Source organism: Scleropages formosus, chromosome 21 (genome assembly GCF_900964775.1).
Source record: "Scleropages formosus chromosome 21, fSclFor1.1, whole genome shotgun sequence".
NCBI classification, from domain to species: Eukaryota; Metazoa; Chordata; class Actinopteri; order Osteoglossiformes; family Osteoglossidae; genus Scleropages; species Scleropages formosus.
This window is the reverse complement of record NC_041826.1, coordinates 5018894-5044126: the sequence shown is the minus strand read 5'-3', so window position 1 is coordinate 5044126 and position 25233 is coordinate 5018894. Positions and strand designations below refer to the sequence as shown.

The 25233-nt window shown below is 44.0% G+C and overlaps 5 protein-coding genes across 6 annotated transcripts; 2 read left to right on the top strand and 3 right to left on the bottom strand.

The window, feature by feature from the left end:
* Nucleotides 1–6868: 6868 nt before the first annotated feature.
* LOC108924267 (ORM1-like protein 1) lies at nt 6869–11175 on the top strand. Its single transcript, XM_018735518.1, has 4 exons — nt 6869–6965; nt 8309–8489; nt 10514–10665; nt 10786–11175. Exons 2-4 carry the CDS (start codon nt 8316–8318, stop codon nt 10919–10921), a joined length of 462 nt encoding a protein of 153 aa, XP_018591034.1. The 5' UTR covers nt 6869–6965; nt 8309–8315; the 3' UTR covers nt 10922–11175.
* A 121-nt stretch (nt 11176–11296) lies between these two features.
* On the bottom strand, nt 11297–14528 carry adat3 (adenosine deaminase tRNA specific 3). Its single transcript, XM_018735511.2, has one exon. It carries the CDS (start codon nt 14138–14140, stop codon nt 13058–13060), a length of 1083 nt encoding a protein of 360 aa, XP_018591027.2. The 5' UTR covers nt 14141–14528; the 3' UTR covers nt 11297–13057.
* A 255-nt stretch (nt 14529–14783) lies between these two features.
* On the top strand, nt 14784–17497 carry LOC108924215 (uncharacterized). Of its 2 annotated transcripts, XM_018735436.2 has the most exons (9): nt 14784–14820; nt 15016–15182; nt 15288–15377; nt 15966–16045; nt 16320–16435; nt 16593–16690; nt 16861–16929; nt 17015–17073; nt 17161–17497. In XM_018735436.2, exons 1-9 carry the CDS (start codon nt 14811–14813, stop codon nt 17279–17281), a joined length of 810 nt encoding a protein of 269 aa, XP_018590952.1. In that variant the 5' UTR covers nt 14784–14810; the 3' UTR covers nt 17282–17497. The 2 variants fall into 2 exon arrangements, with proteins under 2 accessions (XP_018590952.1, XP_018590951.1); XM_018735435.2 differs by lacking the exon at nt 14784–14820 and having other exon boundaries at nt 14827–15182.
* Nucleotides 17469–19602, bottom strand: asnsd1 (asparagine synthetase domain containing 1). The gene is made up of 3 exons (XM_029247600.1): nt 18192–19602; nt 17872–18053; nt 17469–17764 (listed from the first exon to the last, which is right to left on the bottom strand). Exons 1-3 carry the CDS (start codon nt 19587–19589, stop codon nt 17518–17520), a joined length of 1827 nt encoding a protein of 608 aa, XP_029103433.1. The 5' UTR covers nt 19590–19602; the 3' UTR covers nt 17469–17517.
* Nucleotides 19570–20475, bottom strand: asdurf (ASNSD1 upstream open reading frame). Its single transcript, XM_029247601.1, has 4 exons — nt 20330–20475; nt 20085–20138; nt 19843–19918; nt 19570–19687 (listed from the first exon to the last, which is right to left on the bottom strand). The coding sequence occupies exons 1-4, from the start codon at nt 20402–20404 to the stop codon at nt 19647–19649; spliced, it is 246 nt and encodes an 81-aa protein (XP_029103434.1). The 5' UTR covers nt 20405–20475; the 3' UTR covers nt 19570–19646.
* Nucleotides 20476–25233: the final 4758 nt, after the last annotated feature.

The window sequence follows — 25233 nt, the reverse complement described above, 5'->3', positions numbered from 1 at the left end:
TCTTGTTAACCGTATATTCCAGAAATCTGCTACGACGACATTAATGCCTGGAAAATCCTCCCCGACTTCTCTTTTCGGTCTGCATGTGCAAGCGAAGGAAGGTGCATGTGTCCTTCGTAGGCTTAGGTGACGGGGCGGAACACATTGTGCCCAACAGAGTGTCTTTCACTCCAGTGACAGATTACTCAACTGAGCGCAGCAGCAAACAGAATACACCGAATCGTAAATTAATGTGTTGACCTTTATTAATTTGATTGGGCCCCCGTGATGGAATGCTTGCTAATTCCTGGGCAGGAATGCGGACTGTCGTGTTGTGTCACATTGTGTTTCACAGGTCCGCGGTTCCTCCGCCGCCTAGGCGGGGGCCTTGCGGCATCTCGGACCGCGCGCCGTGATCGCTAACCTTTAAGGAAACGAGGGAAAACACGCCACGAATTTGTTACAGGAAGCGAAGTACAAAGGGTTGTTTTCACCGGGCTGCGGATTCCGCCAGGCCGTCGTCGGCTATACCCGTCAGAGCCCATTAACAAGGAAGGCGCCGTGCAGGTGCTTTCACGGCAAACCTGCCGCGACCAGCCCGACGCTTCCGCCTTCTGCGGAAACGCAATTACGACGTCTAGAGCTCACAGAACGCAGTCTATTAAAATCTATTCTTAAAGCGCTATGAAAAGAAAAAAGGGGGCTCGGTAGGGATCTTGGCTTCCGTCCAGCGAAAAACATATTCCGGCTGACATGGAGAAGCCTGGTCTCAGGGTGGTCATTTTGACTGGTTGCTCTGGAATCCGTTTGGGGTTTGAATGTCCCCCGGACAGGCGCTTGTCCACACGCTTTGCGATCCGTGCGTCTTCTGCTAAATCGGTGCTGCATTTGTCCCAGGCCTTCAGCTCACTTGACTAATAGGCACCGGTCGCTGTGGGTCCAACACAGGCTCCAGGATAGGAAGGCGCAGTCGTTCCGTTATCACGATCTACAGGCAAGGAGTAGCATCCCTTCTTCTTGATCGCCGCGCGCTCGAGTCCGGTCATTTGTTGATAGTTAAAGAGTCCACGTTGCTCTGCTTATGGCCTTGGGACACCGAGACACGAGAGAAGTTCTACGACACGTCCAAAGGAGCCCCGTGTGTCCGACCGTTCCTTCTCCGGGCTCCTAAGAACGAATATCTTTCAATAATCGCATTTTCATTTCCTCCAGGATTATCAGCATCGTTTCTGAAATTTCCATTGAAAAATTTAATCTTACGAGGAATTTCACTTGTTTCTGCGTAGAGAGGCCATGCCACACTCGGCATCTGAAGTTCAAGGCCGTCTGAAAGGATATCAAAGTTCATTTTCATGCATATATTTCTGCCAGCAGGTTGCCTGTTGCATCATTTCAGTTATAACCCAACAAAACTAGAGGAAAATATATTTCAATATTCCCAGCACATTATATTATAATCTGGGTGTCATACCAAAACACTGACATATCAAACCATGAATTCATATTAATAATTATGCAAATAGCCACATAACCAAGCGTGACCCTTAGGAAAGATGCAGCAAATGTAACAATGAGTAGCTCCTCAGTTCTTAATGTCTTATAGAATTTTATTATAATACATAAATATGGAGGGGGGTGCAGTGGTGCAGTGGTGCAGTGGATTGGCCCTCGTCCTGTTCTCTGGTGGGTCTGGGGTTCGAGTCCCACTTGGGGTGCCTTGCAGTGGACTGGCGTCCCATCCTGGGTGCGTCCCCTTATGCCCTGTGTTGCCAGGTTAGGCTCCAGCTCCCCGCAACCCCGTATGGGTACATAAATATGTCTGAAAACAGGGCGGGACCCAATAATGACATTTCAGCTTCCATAGCAGGGTTATGGTATGCATCAGCAACGGCAATTTGATTAATACTCTCAGAGAAGTCCTTGAACTGCAACTCGACCAGAACGGTGGGCCGCTGAACTCGCGGGGCATCCTGGCGCTTCCTGGAGCGCCTGCTGCAGCATTTGGCCCAGCGTCACTCTTCATCCCCTCACCCATTGCTTACTTGGAACGTCAAACTTCATGTCATGTGGAAGCTGTGTGTATGACCATCAGGGGTGTCCAGCGTGGGGCCCCAGGGTCGCCTGCGGCCCACTAGAGCATTTCTAAAATTATTAATACGTGCCATGCCTACCATGAATACTGCAGATTCTTTCGGATCACATAATAATACGGTTAGATGCACAGCTGATCGTGCACCGCACCTAGAGAAATGCAAAAAAAAAAACAAATAATATTTCTATTTAGACAGTCGAAAATTTGTATGTCACTTAGTGTGGCTTTTACAGATTTGCCCCACGGAGCAGCTCGCAATAACCACTGTGGCCTTTGCCCAAAAACGGTTGGACACCGCAGATCTAGAATATGCATCTACATCATGAAAGGGCCTCTTTTAAAAAAAGACGTCTCGGTCGGGAAGGAAAAGGATCTGTTCCACGGCATCCCGACCGTGTGCCTTCAGAGAAGGAAAATCCTGCGAGGTAATATGCTCTGTGACGACAGGAAAGGCGTTCTGCGAGAACGCGGAATGAAGCCGTCGGAGTCCTCGTACCGCCAGTAAATTGCATACCGCTCATATTGCTCGCCGCCAATCTGCATTGCACTGATGTTTCTGATTTACAAGCGATATTCTAAAAGTAAAAGTGCTGAGTAGGAATCCGCTGGTGCTGTTATGGAAGGTAGCCTCCCGCTGACCTCCGGTTGCCCCCCGCTTGCCCCCCGGCAGTGACAGAGAGAGAGAGAGAGAGAGAGAGAGAGAGAGAGAGCGGGCCATCGGGGGCCGCTCTTCGCAGCACCGTGAGGGCCGCTCCGAGATCTGACACCCTGGCGCTCGGCCAGAGCGCTGCCTGAAACAACATGGTTAAAGGGTCGAGTTTGTTCCTCCAATCCCAAAATAAAATGTGTTAAACGAGAGTCATCTGCGCGATTACGTGCCGCGGAGCAGATGCCTACACATCGACAAGCCCCGATCGCCCGCCGCAGAGCCGCGGAAAAATGCGCCATCATTCTGTCGCTGTTTCTGGCTGCACGGGCCTCCGGCTACGCGGTGCGAGGTGCACGTTATTTATCCGGCAAACGGACACCGCGCCACGCAGGAGAAACAAATCCGACTTCTAGGTAAAGGCCCGTAACACGGAGCATTTGCGTAAATTCCGGAAGCCACTGGAACAGCGGTGATTGATGGCCTCCCGCTTCAGCTACTTTGCCCCGGGAAACTAAAGAAAGTGCTTTTAATTATTAAGAAGGTGTTTTTGGGGGGCGCTGACAAGTCCAAACGCAAAACGCATTCGGTCCGACTTTAGTCTGGAATTTGCTTCGTCCTTCCTCTTCTTCTCAAACTCCTTCGAGAGTAAAACATATCGCAGTGACAATACTGACGCAACGCTATTTTGCCCCATTTGCTTTCTGCTGAACGCTTCCTGTGCCCATCTCCCAAATATATATCAGGCTATTGATTTCTCTGCATATGGGGGGCAAAGTCCTGCTGCTGTGAAATGCACAGTTTTGCCACCGCGAAAAGAGTACTGTAGTAAACAACGTTTGGAGAAGCTATGAAACCCGACACAGCCCAAAATGCAAAGTTTGTGATACAGGAGATGGCCCTAAGTGCTGATGGCATGAAATGGGGGGGACGCACCTCCCCTAATGATTTCCAGATGAATTAAATGAAAACGATACATGGCCCGGCTACCCCCCAACCCCCACGCATTTAATTCAAAGCAGCTACTGCATGTAACCGTATCCGAGGCAAAGCAAACAAACAAACTGTGCTCCGTAGCATCTCCACGCTGCAGTACTGAACTGAAATAGAAGGAAAGAGCTGAGATCTGGCTGAAGGAACTCGCGGCGTGTACGGCATTCCCACCGGAATCATTCGCAACGGTGTTATGTGACTTATTAGAAAAATACGCACGCATATTCGATTCATACACTAAGCGCTGGCCCAAAAAATAAGCCCGTTTCAACGTTTCACTCCAGCTGCGGTGAGGAGGGGATTAAACAGAACTTAGTTTCATCTAATGCATCTAATGCATCATATCAAATACATGTTCCTAAAGTGGCTCCATCGATTCGGTTAATTTTTCTCACACAGTGACACGGAGCCCTGAACAAAAGATCGCAGACACAATATATATATACAAGGTTCACTATGCATTGAATTATTGCAGTAACAATGTCATTATTAAAGCTGTAAGCAAGGCAACTGACCAAGGAGGAAAGGAACAAAAAAAAAAAAAAAAAGCTCCCAGCTGAAAGGCAAGGGAGAGAAAGAAAACCTTGGGGGGGGGGTAGTCAAAGTGCCAGTGTCTGCCCGCTCCTTCGGCGCATTCTAGAGTTTTAGAAAGACTTTTAAGTCGATTTATAGGTGTTTATAACATTGGCACTGAATGGGAATGAGTTTATGTTCCGGTTCACACAGGCAGGTCATGTCCACCATGGCATGAAGTCATCAGCTTCCACCAGCAGGTCCCATCATGGGGAAACGGTGCTCCGACACATCATTCACACCCTTCAGTTTGAGCATAAATTAAACAAAGCTGCCTGCACTTTCTCTGTTTCTTGGCACAACAAGTCGCTCTCACTGTTATGTTTTTTTTAAAATGTCTTCACGTTTTAAACCGAAAAACGAAACCTTCAAAAAGATCCCGTATTGATGTCTAGCAAAATCTCTGCTGTAAATGCAGAATGTAAGAAGATCTGAATTTTCAGTTCGCTTACAGAACCTGCGACCTCAAAAATTACACAATTCAAAAACCCCTCTGTCATTTAGCGTGTTTTTGACTATGACAGTGTTTCTCAGAAGGAATTTTGTTGGGTCATAGAATAAGATGTGCTGGTGGAGGACATCACCTAGTGGTGAGAAGTCAGCACATGTGAAATGGTAAAGGAAGACGAAGGAACCGCAAACAGACTTTACTTACAGTGAGGTACGGCTCACATGCAGCACAGGATTATGGAAAAAAAATTAAAAAGTGGGAAAAAAGAAACTGAAATTTTGGCTTTCACAGCATGCATGCGCAATCACTTCCAAAATCAATATTTTTGGAATAAAATTGCACCTCCTTAATGTTAAAATGCATCACATTTAGCTGATGCTTCTCTCCAAAGTGACTTGCAATTATTTACCCATTTATATAGCAGGGTATTTTTACTGGAGCAATTTTGGGTACTGCTCACCTTTATGATTGAGATTAAACTATAGTAAATACGTTTCATCTTTTAAACTAAGCCTTTCACAGTACTCTCTAATGGATTACTATCGGGGGCACCTTATGAGTGACCTTGATGCAAAGTCTTGAAGGTCATAAAGCTAGGGATACACATGGTTTTCCTGTCCCAGGAAACTTATTTTGCTTCAGTTTCATTCTAAAAATAAAGTACAGTACTGGGTGGTGAAATACAAGTCCAAATCTGTGTGTAGCTAAGGGCTGTTCACATGGGTTCATCCCAGATGCTCTGGTTGCCCCCCACACTCCAAAGATGTTTGTTTCAGGTGGTGACTCTAAGCTGTCCACAGTGTGTGAATGAGTGTGTGAGTGCCCTGTGATAGACTAGAGTCCCATCCAGGGTGTTCCCTGCCTCGTGCCATATGATCATGGGATGGGCTCTTGACTGCCGGCACTCTGCACAGAACAAGCAGCTGATGAAAATGGGAGAGTGGGAATCTTCTGCATAATCTGAGCAAATTAATGTCTTTATTACATTACAATGAAGTTCAGAAATCCATATTTCCAGAATTATAGAAAACACATTTTTTCAGGGGTGTTCTTACTGTATGGGGCAGTCAGTAGTGTAGTGGTTAGAGCGACTGCCTTTAGATCCAAAGATCACAGGTTTGATTCTCATCTCCATCTGCAGTACCCTTGAGCAAGGTATTTACCCAAGATACTCTAGTAAAATGACCCAGCTGTGTACATGGGTAAATAATTGTAACATATGACTTTAAGTCACTTTGGAAAAAAGCATCTGATAAATAAATGTATCTGAAATCATTGTATCTGGTTGTGCTATTTGATCCAGAATGGCCAAGACAATTTTACTTACAGTAATTGCAATCTGAATTATTATTTACTGACATTCAGTAAATTATACAAATAGAGTGTATATAATATATGAGTGTACAAAAAAAAGGATTTCAGTTGAATAATATTGCATTTTCAGGCGTGTCAGCTATTGGAAAGTGTGTGTATGTATCACGCAAGGGCATGCTGTCACTTTTATACATTTCTTATTATTTGTGGCAAATCCTGTCCTGCTTTTAAAATGCTGTTTTTGTGTCTTTTTCACAACAAAGGCGACTTCCACTGCATAAAATTGAGCACATTTCTGTGGAACGTTTAGCAACGTAACATGGAGAAGTTGTACAGTACAGAACTTGTACAGTATATTAAGGTAACTTCACATTTAGAAGAGGAGCTGTGATTTTTAATCATAATGAAAAATCAATCCATCCACCTAATTTTAAATACTACTAGTTGCTTCACCGCACAGTTGCTTCACCGGCAGCAGAGTCGCCGTGATCCGCAGTCTATCCCATTGCGGTATACGCCATGGCAGTAAATGAAAAATAAAGTAAAAATAAAGTAAAAACACCGGTATTTCTTCGCGCCGGATACCGATCTGTCAGAGACCCATGAACTTGGTCCTGTTCATTTCTCCTACACTCAACTCACTGAAGAGGCGAAAACTACAAATCCCAGTAGCTTCCGGTCCAAACAGTCCCAATTTTTGAGAGGCATGTCTTGGCAATAGCTTTCTCCCCTCCGATTGGCTACGTGAGACATCAATCACGTAGGACGGCAGCCTCTACTTCCGGCACGTTCCAGCTGTTTTCAGTCAGTGCAGCGGAGCGACCTAAGAACGGCGGCCGGAGGCGCGATCGGCTTCGCGGCGTCCAGACACGTCGGCGGGCGGGCGACACGGTGTAAAAGGACGCAGATTCATAAAGGTACACATCTGTGCAGCGCGCGCTCGCAGGATTATTTAGGAGTCATTCGGATGTTTCTGGGGACCCGGATGAATATTTCCAACATGAGCGCAGCTGGATGGATGGATTAGTGCGTTTTCCATCATCAGCTCGCACTTTTGTAACATATGACATTAATATGGCTCAAAATATAATGGAGAATATACCTTAGGATATGGACACTAATCATGTATGAAGTACAGGAAACGAACGGCTTTCTTTCTGTGCAGAAATGTGTCGCTGAAGTTAATTCTGAGGCTTCATACAGTATTACCGGTTCATATAATCTAAATTATGGGAATTTTCTCTGTGATTTATTTGCAAAAGGGATTCCTTGCCAGTTAGTTACTTCTGTTGTGACAGGTGTTCTCTAGTGATCTACTCATACAGCATACAGCCTGTATGAAAAAGAATATGTAAGCATATACTTATATGTAATGATATATTCTCATATGTAATTATATGAATAATATGTAATATGTATGTATATACTTACTCCTTCTGTGTGCATTTAAGAAACAATGCACAATCCATATATACTTATCATATGTATGATAAGTATATATATAGTATGTATATATGATAAGTATATATATATATATGATTATATGTATATATGTATTTATATGATAAGTACTAATCAAATGAAAAAAAGCACTTATATATAAGTTAATGTGCATGAGTGGTACTTTGGCAGAGTCAGTGAGAACCCAGTTTAGGTCTACAGACAATTGTGTGATACTCAGTTCGAAATTACTGGATGAAATATGTTTGTGTCCTGCAGTCTGTCATCTTGCAAGTTGTGTTGCGATTTTAAACTTTGGATCCTCGACCCGTGATCTCAAAAAAAACTATCCTTACCGTCCAGCATATAAGTAAAAAAAAAAAAAAAAAAACTGCTGGGAAGGTCTTTTGCTGCCATGAACCTTTTGATCGTGTGATCAAGGGAGCGGAGCTGAGTCCCTGTGAGTCCGAATGCAGAGGCACAACCTGCATTCCCGTCCTGAGATGTTGGCATGACGACAAAACATGTGTCGAATAAAGAAAATGATTTTTATCGATACGATATACATTAAAAAAAATCTCATCGTCTTTACTGGTTCCATATTTCAGTTTAACTTTAAATTGATTCAGGTTAGTTACTGTAAATGTTAACCGATAAAGCAATAATTGGTTATTAAGGCAGTAATAATCCAATTAACCAGCGGATTTAATTATTGTGGCGGTATAGCTAGAGCAAGAATAAAGATGTTGGATTCTGCACAACGAGTTATTTCCTTGAAAATGTGCAAAGCGTGACCTGTTTTACTCACTTGTGGCCCTAGGTTCGACATGAACGTGGGTGTAGCTCACAGCGAGGTGAACCCCAACACTCAGGTGATGAACAGCCGGGGGATGTGGCTGACTTACACCCTCGGAGTCGCACTTCTCCACGTGGTGCTGCTGAGTATCCCTTTCTTCAGCGTTCCCGTTGTGTGGACCCTCACTAACGTGATACACAACGCGGTGAGTGGGGAAAATCTGTGCCCCGCATTTGTTGTGGAGCCCAACTGAAAGGTTGCGCAAGAATGTTTCTCACATACACACACACACACACATTATCTGAACCGCTTGTCCCATACGGGGTCGCGGGGAGCCAGAGGCTAACCCGGCAACACAGGGCGTAAGGCCGGAGGGGGAGAGGACACACCCAGGACGGGACGCCAGTCCATCGCAAGGCACCCCAAGCGGGACTCAAACCCCAGACCCACCCAAGAGTAGGACCCGGTCCAACCCACTGCGCCACCACGCCCCCTAGAATGTTTCTCATTCTCTATTAAAACACATCAAAAATGCCACCCCCCCCCAGGCTTTCCCTTAAACTTTGCTGCTGTTTTTAGCTGCGCATTGTTTTACTGCCTCTTACTGATGCTGCAGCTTTAATCCGAATTTTTTGCCATTTCACCTCCCACTGTTTTCATCTTTAATACAAAGGCCTCTACGCCAGATGGTGCTGAAACAATCGACGTTTCCTTCGGACTTTGCCGTCTCATTGTTCGGTGTATTCCTCAGAGTAAAACACGCGGCCGTCTTTGTATGGAATCGCTTGCGGAGGAAAAGCGTTTTGCACGAGATAAATTTTATAACCGGCTGCACAATGGTGATCCAGTTCGCGGCTCTTTGAAGATTCTTCTTCCTGTTATTTTAATACACCGAATGCTTTCTGAAGACTCCGAGGGTCGTTGCGGTTGGGAATCAAAAGGCGCTGCGGTTCTGTGCGGAGCTTCGGTGAGCGGCAGCAGAATCGCATGCTTGAATGGGCATCTTTTTTAGTTGCAGTCCGCTAAAAACAGGTTTTGTGTGAAGGTTCATGTTTTACCACATTTTTGCCTTTCTTCCACATTAAGCATTTGCATATAGTTCCGTGGGACTGGGGCGAGTACCCTAGTAACACGAGATTTGAATAAGTAGAGCTGAAAAAGAAATGGGCGATGGTCTTGCTCACAAGAAAAAAAATAACAAAGTAATGGGAAGAGAATTTAAAACAAGTTTTGGTCACAAATTTCACTTTCTTTTTTTCTGCCAGAGTACGAGAAGCTACAAAAAATTAAATTAGCCTAGTTTCTGATTTAGAGGGGCGCGGCGGCGCAGTGGGTTGGACCGGGTCCTGCTCTCCGGTGGGTCTGGGGTTCGAGTCCCGCTTGGGATGCCTTGCGATGGACTGGCGCCCTGTCCTGGGTGTGTCCCCTCCCCCTCCGGCCTTACGCCCTGAGTTGCCGGGTTAGGCTCTGGTTCCCTGCAACCCCAACAAGCGGTTCAGAAAGTGTGTGTGTAATCTCTGATTTGTAAATCATTAAACTATGGGTTGCTTCATGCAGATTCAACTACATTGATTGAATGCATAATAATTTTGCTATAATAAATGCTGGAGCACAAAATAATGCCCTTCATGGTTCCAGGAGCTCTGAAACATTTCCATTTACATTTCGTTTAGCAGAACCTTTTCTCTAAAGCGACGTGGATCTCGTAGGAAATACAATGCGTACATTACATTAGCAGAGACATAGTTGCACGAGTGACTCTTAAGTACTTAGTTTCCCTCACCATATGCACCAATGTTCATCACACAAGTAGCTGCATAAAACTTTACCAGAGTATCGATTCCTAATCACCTTCATAGTAGTTTTTTTTTTTTTTTTTTTGAGATACATATAAACATTTACGTTAAATTCCAGGAGTGGCTCTGTAAAGGATTGATCTGGGCATGATCATGAACGTTTATACCTTACGTGAATTTAAGAGATTGTGGGAGAAGTGAGTCCGGAAGAGGTGAGTTTTAAGACCCTTTTTAAGCGCGGACAGGGATTCAGCAGTTCTGAGTGACAGGGGGTGGCCGTTCCACCACAACGGTGCCAGAACTGAGGACCTCAGTGCTTTACCTTTCGTGTGTGGGACGAAAGTGGTGTTTGTAATGTTACTCACTAATGATGTTATTTGCCAATAGCTGCACCAATGTGTTTTTTCCAGTTTCCTGTGTATTTTACCTGCAGGGCATGTATGTGTTCCTGCACGCAGTAAAAGGAACTCCTTTCGAGACACCTGATCAGGGAAAAGCCAGGCTGCTGACACACTGGGAGCAGTTGGACTATGGTGTGCAGTTTACATCTTCCAGAAAGTTCTTCACCATCTCGCCAATAATCCTGTACGATTTTCTTCTCTTTTAGCAGATTTTATTTCACATACACACATATATGGGTGTAGTTATTGAAACTGTTCATTGTTTTATTGTCGCTTTTAATGATTTTTCTTTTTCCTCTTGCAGATACTTTCTTGCAAGTTTCTACACAAAGTATAACATGGTGCACTTTGTAATAAACACCTGTTCTCTTCTGACCGTGCTCATCCCCAAATTACCGCAGCTGCATGGAGTTCGGGTCTTAGGCATTAACAAGTATTGAAACTGAAGAGCAGCCACCAGTGCCATAAATTACCATAAATCACTTTACGTAAAGCGAGGTAAACCGATAACTTGCTGACCTTTGTACCCTAGTAGTGTGTGCAAATCAGATTTGTAAAGAATGCACAATTGTCACTTTCATCATGGAAATGGTATTTTAAGAAAGACCACGTGTGCATTAACTTTTGTAACTATTTGATGTTTGGCGAGTGAGGTGTGTTGGTGCAGTGGGTTTGACTGGGTCCTGCTCTCCGGTGGGTCTGGGGTTTGAGTCCTGCTTGGGGTGCCTTGTGATGGACTGGCGTCCCATCCTGGGTGTGTCCCCTCCCCCTCCATCCTTGTGCCCTCTGTTGCTGGGATAGGCTCCTGTTTGCCGTGACCCTGCTCGGGACAACCGCTTTCATACTGTGTGTGTGTAATGTCTGGCGTACTCCTCTTGTTGGAACTGGGCAGGCCCAAGGCTAACGTGAAGTTTTTTGACATTCATATAACTGTTTGAAACTATTTCAGTTTTGAATTCTGTACTTAAAATGGCACAAATAAAATACTTATTCGAGGAATACAATGTAATGAAAATAGTTTTTTGCTGACTGAGTAAACAGTAAGGGCCTACCAATAAACCTATTCCTATTTCACTGACCGCCGAATCGGTTTAGGGTGTCATTACTGAAACGATCCGTGTAGAAAACGACTCCTTTGGTGCAACGTCCAAGGTGAAATTGATCATTTTGTATTACTCAGTCAAGTAGGACTTATCCTTACAGTGTAAGTGTTGTTAGATATGCAGTGCATCTGTTTTTCTTCTTTAAAATGTTTACTGTTTGTATTTGTAAAATAATATTAACTAAAAAGCCTGAAGATATGAATTCGTCTTACTTCAGCATTACTAGTGAGATCTCCTCATTGACAGTATTATTAGCTTATGTACCTAATGTAATATAAATATTTTGTGCCACTCAATACAATCTGCTATTTTCATTATAAGCATAGTCAGTATTGTTACATTTTCAGAGCCTGCAGTGATTCGGAGTATTTGTTTATCTCTCAACCGGCAAATGATTTAAAACCTCCAGAACAGAGAAGGTATTTCCCGTCATATTAATTAACCTGTTAAAGGAACGTTTAAATCCTGTGGAGGAGTCACAAAATTGTTTTTTTTTTTTTTGTTTTTAATTATTGTTGGAAAAAAGAACAGTGTATATGTTTGCTTGCTCTGAGCTGTACAGTGATTGAACTGTTAACTGAATTCCAGCTGGTCTGATCCTGCCTTGAGATCTGGAATTAATAGAGTTACAGCACAATGGCACAATTTTGATGTGTCTGCATTTATAAAAGGAAGTGTGAACTGGAAAAACAAGAGTGGAACAGGATACAGTGACACTTCAGTGATTCCATGTATTTGTGTTTCCCTTTGGTATAATTCTTCCATCCACAGAGCAAGTTTTTCCAATTTTCATGGTTACTGTGGTACTAAACAGCATCCAGAAATGGCTAAATCAGATGTCTGTTCATTTCCCCGCCATCAGACTTAATGACTGTTGGAATATTGTCTTTTTTTAAATTGCCTTCAATAAAATATTTATATTACAAAATATTAATAGTCTGTATGTTTCCTTCCTCCTGTCCTTGAGAGGCTCGCAGTAAATACGACATATCAGCCAGTAGCTATAAAAGTTTAGATGGTGAACAGTTTTAGATTTCAAATGTATGACTTGCAAATACAGTACTCCATTGTCACAAAAAGGGAAAGTTTACTGAATTTTCTGCTCAGGCTGCAGTGGAGCTGTAGAGCCAATAATGCATGCTGAATTTTATGTACACCTAGAAATTTGTTCTTTAATAGCAGTTCAGGTCTGGTGGTTTGAAGCAGTGTTACAAAGAAATTATAACGTCCAACAGTTGGTCAGGAACTGCTGTGTGGTAACAAATGTTACATCCCTGTAGTCAAACAGAAATACTGGCCCATAGCAGGAAACACTTGTAATAAGACACAGCATGTTAGTATCCAGGCAGTATACAAAAATAAGTAAATTTATTTTTAAAAATTCTAAGTGACTGGTCATCTGTGCATTTAATGACTATTTGGATTTGAGTCATGAAGTGAATCTTCACACTGTTAAATACCAAACAATCCATTTTAAGAAGGCTTGCTGATGAGATCCTCACATTCCTGCTCCATAACTCCTTTGAAAACGTCAAAGTGGTGGTTCAGTCCTTTCTGAGTGTGAATTTTGTATCTGCTGCCTAAAGCCCCGTCCAGCGAAGCTGCTCCATAGAACACCCTGCCAATCCTCGAGTGGACCAGCGCCATGGCGCACATCACGCATGGCTCCCGGGTTACGTACAGGTCGCAGCCCGTACAGATGTACGGCAGCGCGTTGGGCTCCAGCTCGTCCACGTTGCCCTTGACTTCCAGGCCGAGAGCACTGCCGTTCCTCAGGCGGGGTGGAGAACCGGCCTCTGAAAACTTACAGTGCGCATACTTGTACTGATGGGCCCCCCCACCATGGGCACGAGCAACCAGATCAATGCAGACCATAACGGCATGCTGCAGGGGATGGGCACCTTGACTGCAGTCATGGCCCACGGCGACGATTCTCTCCGTTTGTGGGTCAACGATGACGCCACCAACAGGCTGCATCCCTTCTCGCTGTCCTGCTCTTGCTGCTGCAATCGCAGTTTCCATGAATCCCTGCATTTTGGCTTTTTCGCCAGGGGTGAAGAGATCCCCCCGGAGGGCGACGGTAACCTGCTTGTCCTCGTGGAAGGAAGTGGGCCAGTGCTTACTGGCCAGTTCAAACTGAGGTCTCGTGAGCGGGGGGGACGCTGGGATTTTCACCAAGAAGGGTTCCCCCAAAGCGCTCGTGTCCACGTCGGCGGAGGACAGAAGCTCGGCGATGGATTTCCCCCGCTCGTCGCCCGTGGCGGGCAGATCTCTGACGAGACAGACGATGATCTCTAAAGGATGCGGGCTGCCGGGGTCCTTGCGCGCCCTCACCCTCTTGATGTGCTGGAGGCCAGCCATGGGGTACACCGTGGCCAGAGCCCTCACGAGGCGGGAGGTCTGCCTCTTATCGGCGATGGGGGCGGCGTAGGCGTCCAGGAGCTGCGTGTCCTGGCACTGCTCATCCGAGAGCACTGGGAGGACACGCCAGGACACGGGCTCGGTGTCTGCGCTTCTCCTCCTTTTGCACCGCGGCTCCATCATGGCATGGATCATGGCAGGGATACACGTCACGTGGTCTGGGCACCAAACACCACAGCCTCTCTCTCATTTGAGCACTTGCATGTTTCCCAAGCCAACAAATTCCATTTTAAAATGCTTGATATCAAGCTGCGGAACGCTTTTACTATTTATATTTCACGTATAAAAGGTGAAAGTGAATAAATTGTGCCGTTACAGTCCAGTTTGCTTTCAAGTTTTCCGTTCTAGACAAGCGTAGCCATAGGAAGCATCAGCAAAGCCACTTCCCATTATGGGATGTAGCACGAGCCTTTGAGTCGTGGAGGAAAACGAAATAAAAATGTCCAATAAAACATAAAAGCAAATGAAAACGAAACCTCACAACACGAAAGAGTTCTCCGAGGTACCACGCCGACACCTCTGCTCCGACGATGAAAAGAGTTCCGCGAGAAACGAGGACTCACTGCGCATGGTTCTCACTTTATTTTGTTCTTTTTGTACGTTGAAATAGAGTAACGCCGTGTAAATCTCAACTAAGAAATGATCAATTATAAATATGAAATTGCATTCGTATTTTTATTCCTAGAAAAATTTATTCGTGTAGCTATAAGTAAAAAACGCGGAACTCTTTATGGGCATTGCAGTTGCATGAAGGGATTGTTTATGTGTTGCACTCTATCAAACCAGGAAGTGGGAGGGGAAAGACATGGAAATGAGTATGAAGTCGCCCTTCTTCACTGAAAAGTACATTTGCTGAGAAAGACGAGACTTTCTTGTGCTTGCTTAACAACAATCTGTTTTAAGGATTAGTTTTTCTGCTCCTTCACAGTTTTAAAACACTTTTATATCAGAAGAGCCTGGGTTAGGGGTGCTCTTGCATGCAACCATGAAGGCCATCATCCTGGCTGCAGGTTATGGAACCAGGCTCCGGAGGGATATAGAGAATGACCCCACAGGACGCTTCTCGCACCTCAGCGGGATCCCCAAGCCACTCCTCCCAGTGGGGCCCACGGCCCTCATTTCGCACTGGGTCCGGGCCCTTGGGGCCACTCAATATGTGGACACGGTCCTTGTGGTTGTGAGTTTCCTCCAATACTTCGTGCAACAGCCTGGTTGAGTTAAACCCAACACACACTGTCAGAATTCACACTTCAGACTTAATGCTTTTTTTTTTTTTTTGCAGACTAACAGCCATTACCTTGAAGCTTTTGAGAAGTGGGCGGCGCAGTTTCCAAATGTCAAGGTTCTCAGTGACGGGACCACAAGTAATGAGGTAAGTCATCATTAACTATTACACAACTGTCTCCTTCGTCCTTCACCTAAGCAACCTTGCAATGATTTACCCTGTGTGACGTGGGGTATTCTTACAGGAGCAGCTCCGATTAAGTGCCTTGGTGAAGCGGTGAACTGCAAGCTCTGTACGGTGTTTGCAGCACTTCTGCTGCTGAGAAAAAACATTGTACAAACTATTAATGGAAGCTCTGTTGGTCTGTTACTGAACCAGATGCCGATATCTTACCACGCAGGTGGCATGTCCAAGATACCCAGCCACCAGGCATGGCTTCAGGGGTCCCAGTAACCCCAAACAACCCTCTTTTGACCTTTATTTTGTGAATTGCATTTTATCTGACCCTTTGTAAGTTTTAAAAGGTGTTTCCCAGAGGGTGATCCCATCAGGAGCACAAAGTTCCACGTGACATAGCACTTAGTATCCCCAGAGCACTCAAACTTCATCACCACAGCATAGTTGTGATTGTGAGAGGGGACGATGTGTGAAATTTGTTTTTTTTTTTTTTTTTATACTCTATAGACAAGAATTTGATTCTCTTGCTTTGGTTACAAACACAGCATTGTCTTTCAGGAACGTCTTGGTGCTATTGCTTGCCTTCAGCTTGTAATCAAACATTTCAAAATAGAAGACCATGTAATAGTTATTGGAGGGTATGTATTTAAAAATTTGTACTTAACTCACTGTTCCACTGTGGTTAACCGCTTGTCCAAGTCAGGGCTGTAGAGCCTATCCCAAAAGTGCAGGGTGCAGGGCTCAGCAGCATACACCCTGCAGAGTATGCAGATCCATCACAGAACTCTAATTTAGATTTCTCTAATACAACTGAAACATAGTATATGTGTACTAGGTATACCAGTGTTCAAATAATTACGATGAGTGTTAAGAACATTTTTTATGCATGGTAACATTTTTCTGTTCCATCAGGGACACTTTGTTTAAGGAAGATTTCAGTCTTGCCACAGTCATTACTGAGTTTTCAGATCTGCAGGCAAAGTGCAATGAAAGTAATTTGGTGCTTTCCTATGAGTGCAAAGATGATGGTGAGTGTTCATATATATTATGCCAAGTCCTTCACCATTGCTGGTTTGATCGTTTATCCTCACTAAGTCATCCAGTGTAATGAAAACAATCAAAACCTCTAACTCAGTGTTTTCCTTAGGTCATTTAATGTGTTATGTTCCCATTGCCTCCACTCAGAGACATCCAAGTATGGCATTCTGGAGGTGGATGCAGACCTGCGGGTGCGCTGCATGAAAGAGAAGCCACTTCCTTCTCAGACTAACTCACGGAGAGCAGTAAGCTCCCTCGCTCCCTCCCCCCCCCGCATCACATCGGTAACACACAGTTTAAGACTACAGGCTTGTCATTGACAGGCAACACTAACTCATCAACGTGAGAGGAGTAACGTTCACATTCACCAGTCCGCAACAACCTATTAAGTCCATTCTGCCCATTATTCCTGCAGTGTCCCTGCTTCTATTTGCTGTCAGAGAGCACTATTCCCCTCCTGGATAAATTCCTTGAAGAAAAGAAGGTAAACAGGTTGTTCAACACTGATATAGATCTTGTCTATTGCGTCACACTGCTACTGAACACACCCTGGGGTTTATTTTCATTAGGCTGCACCTATTGAAGAAAGAGATGCACCAGGAAACTTCCTTTCATGGCTTATATTAAGGTACATATTCAAGTAATCCAGTACTTGTCATTTAAAATGGGAACAGTATGAGCTTTTTCTCAAATTTTGTATCATTTACCTTTTCAGAAAGCCTGTCTACATCCACCAAGTGTCTGGCCGTTTTGACGTGGGAAACCTCGCTGCTTACATTGAATGTGACAATTTTTTCAAGGAGAACTTTTTGCAGTTGAAGTCTTACTTAGTGTAGTATGCACCTGTGACTAGTATATATGTATATTAATCTTAATTTTGCATAAATCAAGACCTCATAAGCCAAAATTAACCCTCTAAATATTACATTTTTCCTGAAGAAAAGAGAAAGTGAGCTGTTAATTTGTCTTTGATTTGTAAAGAAACTGTCTGTGCAAAGGAGCTGAATAAACATTGCATCATTCATAATAAAAAAAGGGTTTATTGGAAAGGGCGTACATGTCTAAGTGTGGATTATGCCATGTACAGCCTGCTGCACTTGTCGGAGGCCTTTTCCTGATGGTTCTCAAGCTTGGCAATCCTGGAGCCGAACTGCATGGCTCTCTTGGGCAGCATAGCCGAGGGTCCCAGGCCCAGCTCTCGGGCAGCCAACCGCAGCAGTAGCTTCTCCCCCAGCCCCCGTGGCAAGGAGAGCTCGGCCTTCTCCCAGACTGGTATGCTGTTCAGGAAACTGACCACCTCTTCATCTAGATAAGGGAACCTGGAACAGCACCGTGTTCGCTGCATTACTGTTACTGTAAGGTGAGTGAAGTGAGATACAAGAGATGTTTGGGCTTTTGGTGTATAAAAGAACAATTTCCCACTTGCCTGGCTTCTTTCCCATGGTCTGTGATGACTCTGTCATCCCTGCCAAGGTTTCGGGAGGAAATCCTTTCCAGTTCCATGCCTAACTCCTGGACCAGACCCTCAATCCCAGAGGTTCTGTAGCGGACTCTATGTCGGGAGTACCCCGCCAGTTGCTCATCTGCCCCAATACCTGTCAGAACCACCTAAGCAAACGCATTCTCGATGAGTATTTCGTGTAATTCTGTGCTGTGGCAACCAACATAACCACAGTACTATGCATCACTTTATATTTTTAAAAATGGCTAAGAAATGGCTATGCTTGCCTAGATATAATGTCATACCTTTGCAGGTGAGGTGAACGGACTGCGCTCTGTGCCATCTTGTACCAGGCCAACTCCCCGGGCAGCAAACCACACCGCACAGCCAATGCTGTCATCTAACACAGTGTCCAAAGGATGTACCAAATGGCAAATGTGTTTTTGTCTCATATCATGAAGCTCTTCTTGGGTGACATTGATTTCAACAAAGTTCCACTTTCGCTCTGGGTTTAACACTTTCAACTCCTGTAAGCCAGCTCTGCCAGTTATTCTGTCAGGTACATCAAATCTGCTTAATTCAAGGGACTCTTCTGGACAACTGTTGATGGAACCAGTTTTCTTCTTATGCATCTTTTTTGATTCTTTCTGCCTCTTTGGATCTTGCAGTTTGAAGGCTACATTTAGAAGGTCTATTGGCTTTCCAAGGGGAACATGACTATCTGCTAATGCTGCTAGAATCATGGAGTCAATCCCACCAGAGAAAAGAATCGCAATGTCAGCTTCCTCCTTGTGTGGTTGCAGTGAAGGGATGTCGCATGGAAGACACTGCACACGTTTCTGCACTGCATTGCTCAGAACATCTAGGAATCGGTTAGCCAGTTTCTTCTTGTGATCACACTTCAGCAGTAAATCCAAATCTTCAACAGATGGCTGTGAGCCAAAGGTGTGTGCTGTCTCTTGGACAGTCCTAGCAATAGTTTTGTTCAGGGGACAAACGGGAGTCGTCAGACAAAGCCCAGAACCATTCATTACTACAGACATACAGCTGGAAAGATTCTCCTCACTAAACTGATTTATAAGTGGTGGAGCATCACCTGGATGAAGCCATGGGTACAATTCCAGTTTCAGAAAATCCAGATGAAAACATGCCTCCAGATCAAGTCTGTAAACCCCAAGTGCTGGCAGTTCCTGCCATTGCGGGTGATCTGTGCCTGGTAGATAGGTGGCTACTGACGTTAAAGCCAGCGATTTCTTCTCAGCACCACATCGCCACAGCAAACTACGCCGACCAAAGAAGTCTCTGCCGAACCAGAGCCAGTGCTTAGCTGCCTGGTAGTAAATAAAAGCCCAGGGACCTCGAATGCAGGACATGACAGACAGAACATGTTCAGGGCTGTCCTGTGTGGAGAGATGCTGAAATAGACACCGAGTGTCGTTTTCCTGGCAGCCCACATCCAGACCACCGAACACCTCGCCATTCCAGAGGAAAACATTTCCATTTGCATCTTCCAGCGGCTGTGGGGTGAGATGACCCCTCATATGAAGGACATGGGCTGAGAAAAGGCACTCGTAGCTCAGGTGTGTCACCGTTTTCTTAATTTCCCGACTTGAATTGGGTCCTCGTCTTTTCAAATTTTCAGCCACACCTGTCTCAAACAGCTTTGAGGGGGAAAAATTCAGCACGCAGCAGATGCCACACATTTTTTGATATATAGCTAATATTGATCTTACTGCTAGTGCACTGTCATTCAGACAATTTTACAGGTCCTGGTACTCCTTCTTCATGTTGTCCAAAGTTCCTGGTGGGAAGAAAAACTGATTTTAAAAGATCTGGAATTAAGATCCAGTGCCAATGGCAACCAAACTGAACACTACTAATAAATAACTGTACATAAAATAAGCAAGCAGATTTGATGACACTGACAAAGTAACCCCATTGAGAAGATGTACTTACTCCTGCATGAACCTAAAGTCTCTGCTTTGTCTGCCAAAAAGAAGATGTTGCTGTTGGGCTGCTGCACGTAAACCCTCTAGGAAGGAAACATTAAACATGACACACACAAGGTCAGTGAACACAAATCCTAACCCACATAACAATTCAAACAAACACCCTGTCAAAAACTCTGACGCACGTGACGTCCTGGTTCCTTTAATTTAAGCATTCATGCTCTCAGCAGCCCATAAAGTTTCACCCACCCTGTTTTTCTTCAGGTTGCTCAGCTCGTCCACCACCACCTTCTGCTCCTTGATCTGCACGAACAGACTTATTATTGTCAATACCGCAAAATGATGCCACCGGGCCGTTACACATTCACTCCGCGTGGCTTCCGGTGTCCACGAGACCAGGCTGAAGTCGAACGAGCCCGGAACCGCTCTTCGCGAGGACTCACCCGCACAGGGTCGCATTCTACACAAAACACAACGTAGTGAATGTCGTTTACCTTCTTATTGAGCTCCTCTTTAAGAGAAGTGTCTCCCAGAGAGGCGCCTTCCTTCTCTTGCTCCCTCACAGACATGTCAGACGTCTACGAACACACACCGGTCGCCCGCAAACCAGCAGTGCTCGTGGAAGAACAAATTGTCGAGTGATGATGACGTAACGCGCTTTAAAAAAAAAAAAAAAAAAAAAAAAAAAAAAATCTGTCGTGCGGACATGGTAACACGAACACTGGCGACAACGTCATGTTTCCACTTTGTCGCAATATGATGACGTGCGCAGGGGAGGGAGGGGTTTGCAATAAAAACAAGTAAATTTTAGTAAAAAAAAAATCTGCAGTTGACTTCATTATCATATTAGTGCGTTACTACAGGCACAAAACAAAAAGTTCAGAGAAAAGTCCTACCTTAAATTACACATAAAGGCCTATTAGCAAGTCATTTAGCAAAAATATGAAAGTGAGGCATACACATACATACCTTATCCTTATTTACTCAGTTTAATTTTTTTCATCTTTGGTTTTGTTCTAATATGTACCCCTGATTTTATTACTTTTTATTTTTTTCACACAGTTGTGGAATGCTATATGTACTCTTGTTTGTATTGTGTTCTCGATTTGTTTTTTTTAAAAAGTTAAACATAAATACACTTTAGAGTGTGCATTGCTGTTCTCTGAGAAAAGCGCAGCCTGAAAGGCTACCAAGTTACTTGGAAATACAGTATTCGCCGAGGACTGAAGTAGTAAACAGCTGCCTCAAAACACTTCTGGATCCCGGTGGACACATGGTGGCCGTGTGCACAGCAGATCTTAGAAAATTGGAAATGAAACCCAGGAGATATCATGTGGCTCTCAGGTTCACTGCAAATTCATTAATGAGTCTGTGTGTGTGTGTGTGTGTGTGTGTGTGTGTGTGTGTGTGTGTGTGAGACAGAGAGCGAGGGTGGGGGGAGGGCGAGCTCATTGCTGACTAACATTTCCCATTGTTTTGGAGCATCATGACTCAGCAGTTAAGTGTCAGTCCCCTTCAGGCTCCTGTGCGGTAAAAACTGAACTGAACTGGTTTTACGCCTCAGCAGAGTTAAGAAAAGTTGACATTGCCTGCCTTTACATAGTAGGCAACTTCACTAACAGGCAGACGTAAGTTCAGTTCAGGTTTTGAGGGTTAGCAATGTCTCTGAGAACTATTCTGTGCAGACTCATTTACTCAGAGCGATAAAAACGGAACAATTTCCACGTCACTCAAAACAGTATCACGGACCGTTTGGATAATTCAGCCCAAGAACATTTTTCATAGTTACTTATATCGATTTTTGCATTGATGATGATTAGGTAAAGTTTACCGATTACAAAAATACCACCGGTTTTTCTAAAGTGTCACTTTTAGCCACAGATACTCGCTTTCACTATTTTTACGACATTTTTGAAGAATTTCTTTTTTTTTCACTCACACATATATGGAACACTTACTGATAGATATTCTGTACTGCAACATAACAGCCACTGGAAGATTCTAGAAGGCAGCACAACATCCTGCGAAGTACCAAAACATTCTAGACAGCCTCAGATCCAAAAAGGTACCGGAGTATTCGGTGCTTGGGACCCAGTGGTAAAATTCACCAAAATGTACAAATTTCAAGAGTGTGGAATATTTATCTGAAAACTGATGTACAGTATGATCTAATGCCAAAAGTATGTTTAATCCAACAAAAAATGTACAGAAAATGCAATAAAAAATCTACTTAATAACATTTCTGTTACAAAGACACCTGTTCTTGGGGTATTTTTTGAATTTAAATGTATCTTTTATACTTCTAAATGAATTATTTTTATGAAACCCATAAATTTAACGCAATACTTGGTGTGATTTCCTTTTTGAACAAAACAGATATTTATGTATGCATGATGATGCGCAGACTATGGTGTGATGCTTCCAGACTGCTGGAAGATCACTGTAATTTGGCCGCACTTCATGTACACCGACCCGTACTCAAGGTTTCTCGTACCCTTCTGGTTCGCTGCATAAATGGTGATCCCCACCCTTTCCAATACACTGTAATAGATTATACTCGCAGTCGAACCCCCAACCTGCCCTTCACGGTCATGAATAAATGAAAATCCTAGAGACTGATCCATTGCAATCATTTTGACAATTAGCCTCAGAATTTCTCAGGTTTCGGGGAAGCAAAATCTCAGCAATGGAGAGAATGAGTAGCAGCTGTCCACAATGTACAGGGTGTGAGATATTAGATTTGACTAAGTCTTGGAGGGGACACCGTCCTCACCACCCCTGTCATTCTGGCAATATTAGAGCCATCCTGGGTGCTGTAAAAGACAGCTTTTCTTGAGTCAGCTGTTCTCAGTCATGATGCTGGAAGAATGAAGAAACTCTATACGAAAAAAAACTGTACATACTTTAAAGTCAAAGTGGCTTCATTATCACTTTACCATACAAAGCTGGTACAATACACAGTGAAAAGAAACAACGTTCCTCCAGGACCACGGTGCTACATAAAAAAAAAACAACACAAAGCTACCTAAACTAAACAAAAAACAATAAACACAGTAAAAACAGATGATATTACAATTTAATAATAAATAGTATAGATGTAAACATACTAATTAGCAGCAAAAAACACAGTTGGTCAGTAAAGTAGAAGAACAGTGCAAAAAATTGTGAAGGGAGTGGAATGGTGTTCAGATGAGTATGAGTGTGTGTGTGTGTGTGTGTGTGTGTGTGTGTGTGTGTGTATGTCTGTGTATGTGTGTGTGGGTTGGTGTCAGTCCAGTCCCTGGGTACTGAGGAGTCTGATGGCTTGGGGGAAGAAACTGTTATACAGTCTGATTGTGAGGGCCCGAATGCTTCGGTACCTTTGCCAGACGGCAGGATGGTGAAGCGTCTGTGTGAGGGGTACGTGGGGTCATCGGTCATTCGATCTCCACTTTTTTAAGTACTTTTAGATGAGATTACTGGCACTGGGACTGGCACTACAAATTGCACTTTTTTGAAAAAGACTGCACGTGTAAAATTAAATATTGACAATGTTGTTTTAATGTTCATTCTTTTTCATAGGTTGTCAATTGTGTGTGAAAAAGCATCACTACGATCAATAATAATAACCCAGTTTTATCTGTCAATAGAATGGGTTTCACAAACAATCTACAGAAGCACCAAAAAGTTGACAAAATATCCATCCAGTTTCAGGAACCACTTATCATAAGCAGGGTCACAGTGACACACATACGTGCGCACACACACACACACACACACACACACACACAGAGTCACTCACTCATTCACGCACTGAAAGCAATTTAGTGTCACCAGTCCACCTGAACTGCATGTCTTTGGACTGTGGGAGGAAACCAGAGCACCTGGAGAAAACCCAAACAGACAGGGGAAGAAAACGTTAACAAAATACACACACACACACACACACACACACACACACACACACACACACACATTTTCAGAACTGCTTGTCCCATACGGGGTCGCGGGGAACCGGAGCCTACCCGGCAACACAGGCCGTAAGGCCGGAGGGGGAGGGGACACACTGAGGACGGGACGCCAGTCCGTCGCAAGGCACCCCAAGCGGGACTCGAACCCCAGACCCACTGAAGAGCAGGACCGTGGTCCAACCCACTGCGCCACCGCACCCCCCCACGTTAACAAAATAATTACACATTAATTACAGATGTTAAAGTTTGCAAAATATAAAATTCCTTTGCAGAACAAAATAAAAAGCACAAAGCAATGACATTCTTTCACAAATATAAGCAGTTACATTTACATTATATTTACATTCACATATTTAGCAGACGCTTTTCTCCAAAGCGACTCCAGTGAACTCTATGTAATGTTATCAGTTAATCTGGTTAAATGCAAAAATTGTATTTAAAAATCTTTATAACTTTTCACCCTTTAAAAGAGGATGCCGAGTCCCCGACACAAGGAAAGACTGCCCCAAAACAAAGAGAGACTGATCAATCAGATGCCAGGGACTTTTACAAAATGCACATTTTCAGCTACTGATATGCTGTTTTCTGCAGATGGTTATTATCACAAATGCTGAAAGGGTGGCAGGTCAGTCATAGCAGGAGTCTATGTGAAGGATCTCATTATCATGCTTTGTGGTGAAAAACAAAATCCTCTTAAGAAACATACCCTACCCACAGAGCAGAGGGTCACAGATGGGGCAACAGATCATACACAATAGGACAAGTCCTGAACTGAGGAATGACATTGTCTTAGTCGAGCTTTGTGAAGCTTTAGTTCACTGTATTCAGTTATATCCCAGGGTATGTGGGGTATATCCCAGTATTTCAGCGAACCTACGCTGGATCATGTGGGATGACCTCACATGTGTCGGTAAGAGCCAATCACAAACACACATTCCATTCAGGATGACGTAACCTTTCACACCAGCCGATGTTTTGGTTGTAGCACACACGCACATACACACACAACACCTCTTACCCAGGAATGCTGGCATGGTACCATTTTTTCAAACGGACTACTCACCAGGAAAAAAATAGTAGGTAACAGCTGCTGTATGGCAGTTTGAAGAGCTGGTGAGTGAATAGAGGCTCAGATTCACATAATGTAGTAAGTCATAAGTTTCTTACCTGTGTCTGCAACAGATTTGTTTCCTTTACATTTATTTATTTAGCAGACACTTTTCTCCAAAGCGACTTCCAATGAACTCTATGTAGTGTTATCAGCCCACACGCCTTATTCACCAAGGTGACTTTGCTAGATACACTACTTACACTGGGTAACTCATCCATACATCAGTGGAACACACACTCTCTCTCACTCACACACAATGGGGAACCTGCACATCATGTCTTTGGAGTGTGGGAGGAAACCAGAGCACCCAAAGGCTTACACTGCTAGATACACAACT